This window comes from Hyla sarda, chromosome 9 (genome assembly GCF_029499605.1).
Source record: "Hyla sarda isolate aHylSar1 chromosome 9, aHylSar1.hap1, whole genome shotgun sequence".
NCBI lineage: Eukaryota > Metazoa > Chordata > Amphibia > Anura > Hylidae > Hyla > Hyla sarda.
Genome location: NC_079197.1, coordinates 55,424,608 through 55,431,418, shown reverse-complemented (window position 1 = coordinate 55,431,418; position 6,811 = coordinate 55,424,608). Strand labels below are relative to the sequence as shown.

Here is a 6,811-nt window from a genome sequence, read left to right as displayed (position 1 = left end):
GGCTAGTCTGGGCATGCTGGGAGTTGTAGTTTTGCATCAGCTAGAGGCATCCTGGTTGGTAAACACTGCTATAGACAGAGGAGCGCGTGCTGATCACTCAGGTGACAAGGGACCTCCATTTTTGTAAGGCTGCATTCACACCACGTTTTTGCAATACAGTTCCCGTATCAGTTTTTTTTTAATGAAAAACGGATTCCTCAAAACCTGACTAAACTGTATCAAAACGTGTATACAAATTGTCTGGTTGAATCCGTTAAAGAAAAAAAAAACATAAGTTTTTAACTTTTCACTCCATTATGAATAAAGTTTTACTTGTTTGATTGAAATGCCAAGAAAAAAAAACTATGAAAAGTAAAAGACCGTATGTGCAAACCTGATGGAACCATATGCACATACGGTTCTGTACGGTTCCCATTGACTCCCATGTAAAAAAAAATTAAAAAAATAAACGTACACAGTTTAATACAATTTTTCACCCGGACCAAAAACCTTGGTAGGATACGGTTTTGGTCACGGCAAAAAAATGGCCAAAACCGTACAAGACGCAAAACTGACACAACCAGATGCATCTTTTGGCATACGGTTTTCAATGGGGAGTCAATGCATACGGTTTTCAATACAGTTCCAACATTGAAAACGTATACAGGAACTGTATTGCAAAAATGTGGTGTGATCCCAGCCTCATAGGGGAGATCCTAGAAGTTGGGCCCCCATGATCACCTATCCACCTGCTTTTTCGGGATAGCCCACATTATCTATGTAAGGTTCTTAGTTTCCGTGGTTCAGAATTGCTGATCGTTTCCCTTATTCTCTAGAACAGTGGTCTTCAACCTGCGGACCTCCAGATGTTGGAAAACTACAACTCCCAGCATGCCCGGACAGCCGTTGGCTGTTCGGGCATGCTGGAAGTTGTAGTTTTGCAACATCTGGAGGTCCACAGGTAGGAGACCACTGCTCTAGAACATCGTCATCCCACTAGTGATGCCTTATGTCATGCAGGGCTGTATAAGGATGGAAGCAGAATGAGGATAGAGGACAGTTCACACTGATATAATGGGCTGACAGCTGTATTCCCTGTATAAGGATAGAAGCAGAATGAGGACAGTTCACACTGATATAATGGGATGACAGCTGTATCCCCTGTATAAGGATGGAAGCAGAATGAGGATAGAGGACAGTTCACACTGATATAATGGGATGACAGCTGTATCCCCTGTATAAGGATGGAAGCAGAATGAGGATAGAGGACAGTTCACACTGATATAATGGGATGACAGCTGTATCCCCTGTATAAGGATGGAAGCAGAATGAGGATAGAGGACAGTTCACACTGATATAATGGGATGACAGCTGTATCCCCTGTATAAGGATGGAAGCAGAATGAGGACAGTTCACACTGATATAATGGGATGACAGCTGTATCCGCTGTATAAGGATGGAAGCAGAATGAGGACAGTTCACACTGATATAATGGGATGACAGCTGTATCCGCTGTATAAGGATAGAAGCAGAATGAGGATAGGGGACAGTTCACACTGATATAATGGGATGACAGCTGTATCCCCTGTATAAGGATAGAAGCAGAATGAGGATAGAGGACAGTTCACACTGATATAATGGGCTGACAGCTGTATCCGCTGTATAAGGATAGAAGCAGAATGAGGATAGGGGACAGTTCACACTGATCTAATGGGATGACAGCTGTATCCGCTGTATAAGGATGGAAGCAGAATGAGGACAGTTCACACTGATATAATGGGATGACAGCTGTATCCGCTGTATAAGGATAGAAGCAGAATGAGGATAGGGGACAGTTCACACTGATATAATGGGATGACAGCTGTATCCCCTGTATAAGGATAGAAGCAGAATGAGGATAGAGGACAGTTCACACTGATATAATGGGCTGACAGCTGTATCCGCTGTATAAGGATAGAAGCAGAATGAGGATAGAGGACAGTTCACACTGATATAATGGGATGACAGCTGTATCCGCTGTATAAGGATGGAAGCAGAATGAGGATAGAGGACAGTTCACACTGATATAATGGGATGACAGCTGTATCCCCTGTATAAGGATAGAAGCAGAATGAGGATAGAGGACAGTTCACACTGATCTAATGGGATGACAGCTGTATCCCCTGTATAAGGATGGAAGCAGAATGAGGATAGAGGACAGTTCACACTGATATAATGGGATGACAGCTGTATCCCCTGTATAAGGATGGAAGCAGAATGAGGATAGAGGACAGTTCACACTGATATAATGGGATGACAGCTGTATCCCCTGTATAAGGATAGAAGCAGAATGAGGATAGAGGACAGTTCACACTGATATAATGGGATGACAGCTGTATCCGCTGTATAAGGATAGAAGCAGAATGAGGATAGGGGACAGTTCACACTGATATAATGGGATGACAGCTGTATCCCCTGTATAAGGATAGAAGCAGAATGAGGACAGTTCACACTGATATAATGGGATGACAGCTGTATCCCCTGTATAAGGATGGAAGCAGAATGAGGATAGACGACAGTTCACACTGATATAATGGGATGACAGCTGTATCCCATGTATAAGGATGGAAGCAGAATGAGGACAGTTCACACTGATATAATGGGATGACAGCTGTATCCCCTGTATAAGGATGGAAGCAGAATGAGGATAGAGGACAGTTCACACTGATATAATGGGATGACAGCTGTATCCCCTGTATAAGGATGGAAGCAGAATGAGGATAGACGACAGTTCACACTGATATAATGGGATGACAGCTGTATCCCATGTATAAGGATGGAAGCAGAATGAGGACAGTTCACACTGATATAATGGGATGACAGCTGTATCCCCTGTATAAGGATGGAAGCAGAATGAGGATAGAGGACAGTTCACACGGATATAATGGGATGACAGCTGTATCCCCTGTATAAGGATGGAAGCAGAATGAGGATAGAGGACAGTTCACACTGATATAATGGGCTGACAGCTGTATCCCCTGTATAAGGATGGAAGCAGAATGAGGATAGAGGACAGTTCACACTGATATAATGGGCTGACAGCTGTATCCCCTGTATAAGGATGGAAGCAGAATGAGGATAGAGGACAGTTCACACTGATAATGGGATGACAGCTGTATCCCCTGTATAAGGATAGAAGCAGAATGAGGATAGACGACAGTTCACACTGATATAATGGGATGACAGTTCACACTGATATAATGGGATGACAGCTGTATCCTCTGTATAAGGATGGAAGCAGAATGAGGATAGAGGACAGTTCACACTGATATAATGGGATGACAGCTGTATCCCATGTATAAGGATGGAAGCAGAATGAGGACAGTTCACACTGATATAATGGGATGACAGCTGTATCCCCTGTATAAGGATGGAAGCAGAATGAGGATAGAGGACAGTTCACACTGATATAATGGGATGACAGCTGTATCCCCTGTATAAGGATGGAAGCAGAATGAGGATAGACGACAGTTCACACTGATATAATGGGATGACAGCTGTATCCCATGTATAAGGATGGAAGCAGAATGAGGACAGTTCACACTGATATAATGGGATGACAGCTGTATCCCCTGTATAAGGATGGAAGCAGAATGAGGATAGAGGACAGTTCACACGGATATAATGGGATGACAGCTGTATCCCCTGTATAAGGATGGAAGCAGAATGAGGATAGAGGACAGTTCACACTGATATAATGGGCTGACAGCTGTATCCCCTGTATAAGGATGGAAGCAGAATGAGGATAGAGGACAGTTCACACTGATATAATGGGCTGACAGCTGTATCCCCTGTATAAGGATGGAAGCAGAATGAGGATAGAGGACAGTTCACACTGATAATGGGATGACAGCTGTATCCCCTGTATAAGGATAGAAGCAGAATGAGGATAGACGACAGTTCACACTGATATAATGGGATGACAGTTCACACTGATATAATGGGATGACAGCTGTATCCTCTGTATAAGGATGGAAGCAGAATGAGGATAGAGGACAGTTCACACTGATAATGGGATGACAGCTGTATCCCCTGTATAAGGATAGAAGCAGAATGAGGATAGACGACAGTTCACACTGATATAATGGGATGACAGCTGTATCCCCTGTATAAGGATAGAAGCAGAATGAGGATAGACAGTTCACACTGATATAATGGGATGACAGCTGTATCCTCTGTATAAGGATGGAAGCAGAATGAGGATAGAGGACAGTTCACACTGATAATGGGATGACAGCTGTATCCCCTGTATAAGGATGGAAGCAGAATGAGGATAGAGGACAGTTCACACTGATATAATGGGATGACAGCTGTATCCCCTGTATAAGGATGGAAGCAGAATGAGGATAGAGGACAGTTCACACTGATATAATGGGATGACAGCTGTATCCCCTGTATAAGGATGGAAGCAGAATGAGGATAGAGGACAGTTCACACTGATATAATGGGATGACAGCTGTATCCCCTGTATAAGGATGGAAGCAGAATGAGGATAGAGGACAGTTCACACTGATATAATGGGATGACAGCTGTATCCTCTGTATAAGGATAGAAGCAGAATGAGGATAGAGGACAGTTCACACTGATATAATGGGATGACAGCTGTATCCTCTGTATAAGGATAGAAGCAGAATGAGGATAGAGGACAGTTCACACTGATATAATGGGATGACAGCTGTATCCCCTGTATAAGGATAGAAGCAGAATGAGGATAGAGGACAGTTCACACTGATATAATGGGATGACAGCTGTATCCCCTGTATAAGGATAGAAGCAGAATGAGGATAGAGGACAGTTCACACTGATATAATGGGATGACAGCTGTATCCTCTGTATAAGGATAGAAGCAGAATGAGGATAGACGACAGTTCACACTGATATAATGGGATGACAGCTGTATCCTCTGTATAAGGATAGAAGCAGAATGAGGATAGACGACAGTTCACACTGATATAATGGGATGACAGCTGTATCCCATGTATAAGGATGGAAGCAGAATGAGGATAGAGGACAGTTCACACTGATATAATGGGATGACAGCTGTATCCCCTGTATAAGGATGGAAGCAGAATGAGGATAGAGGACAGTTCACACTGATCTAATGGGATGACAGCTGTATCCCCTGTATAAGGATGGAAGCAGAATGAGGATAGAGGACAGTTCACACTGATCTAATGGGATGACAGCTGTATCCCGTGTATAAGGATGGAAGCAGAATGAGGATAGACGACAGTTCACACTGATATAATGGGATGACAGCTGTATCCTCTGTATAAGGATAGAAGCAGAATGAGGATAGACGACAGTTCACACTGATATAATGGGATGACAGCTGTATCCTCTGTATAAGGATAGAAGCAGAATGAGGATAGACGACAGTTCACACTGATATAATGGGATGACAGCTGTATCCCATGTATAAGGATGGAAGCAGAATGAGGATAGAGGACAGTTCACACTGATCTAATGGGATGACAGCTGTATCCCCTGTATAAGGATAGAAGCAGAATGAGGATAGAGGACAGTTCACACTGATATAATGGGATGACAGCTGTATCCCATTATAAGGATGGAAGCAGAATGAGGACAGTTCACACTGATATAATGGGATGACAGCTGTATCCTCTGTATAAGGATAGAAGCAGAATGAGGATAGAGGACAGTTCACACTGATCTAATGGGATGACAGCTGTATCCCGTGTATAAGGATGGAAGCAGAATGAGGATAGACGACAGTTCACACTGATATAATGGGATGACAGCTGTATCCTCTGTATAAGGATGGAAGCAGAATGAGGATAGAGGACAGTTCACACTGATATAATGGGATGACAGCTGTATCCCATGTATAAGGATGGAAGCAGAATGAGGACAGTTCACACTGATATAATGGGATGACAGCTGTATCCCCTGTATAAGGATGGAAGCAGAATGAGGATAGAGGACAGTTCACACTGATATAATGGGATGACAGCTGTATCCCATGTATAAGGATGGAAGCAGAATGAGGACAGTTCACACTGATATAATGGGATGACAGCTGTAAATGGAGTAGAGAACCATGATGGCTACTACCAGGACCAGCCCAGGTTCTCCCTCTACATATATAGTGCCCCCCCCCCCCTACCCCAGGTATTTATAGCGATGACGTCACATCTGGACCTGCTCATTATACAGCTAGAATAACCAGCCGGGATGACACAGCCGCAGGGCAGGCACCTGTCCTGTTCCCGGCTCCGGTACACAAGCCATCCTATCCGCCCCAACCCAGGCCTCCGCCGTCTCCACACAACCTCTCCCGCGGAGGAGCAGTCACAGGCGCCACTCACTCACCGCTCTGCTCCCCCAGGAAGACCAGCTTGAATTTCCTTAGGGGGTTGCCGAACTCTCCGCCGCCGGTCGAGGTCATGATGATCAAGGCGCCGAATCACCGACCTGGAGCAGAACCGAGCAGAACCGAAGAGCGAGCACGCACACCAGCCCGAGCGCGTCCTCTACGCGTGCGCGGGAGGGCGGGGCCGTGCGCGCTCCTGAGGATCCCGCTGATTGGCGCATGAGCCGCCATATTAGTATACCCAGGGGAAGCGCGGACAGGGAATGTGGTCGTAGGGTGGTGTGGGTGTACGTGTGCTATTGTTCTCTGTTATCTGGAGTAAGGGAGAGGCTGGCTGCAGAACCGATCAATCACCAAATACTCTATGTGATATTCTGATTCCAATAATCAATTCTGTATGTGACATCTCCGTTCTGATCAAAGCAGCTGCGTGTTCTTCTATAGAGCATTTTCAGGTCA

The 6,811-nt window shown here is 44.6% G+C and overlaps 1 protein-coding gene across 2 annotated transcripts in view; it reads right to left on the bottom strand.

Annotated features, from left to right (window-relative positions):
- The window catches only part of LOC130290427 (ras-related protein Rab-6B-like), a 45,144-nt gene extending 38,623 nt beyond the window's left edge, over positions 1-6,521 (bottom strand). The window contains exon 1 of one of the 2 annotated variants that reach the window (XM_056538058.1): positions 6,352-6,521. In XM_056538058.1, the coding sequence (XP_056394033.1) occupies positions 6,352-6,427 (76 nt within the window). In that variant the 5' untranslated portion in view covers positions 6,428-6,521. The remainder of the gene's footprint in view (positions 1-6,351) is intronic. The other variant, XM_056538059.1, reaches the window with a different exon arrangement.
- Between the last annotated feature and the right edge of the window lie 290 nt (positions 6,522-6,811).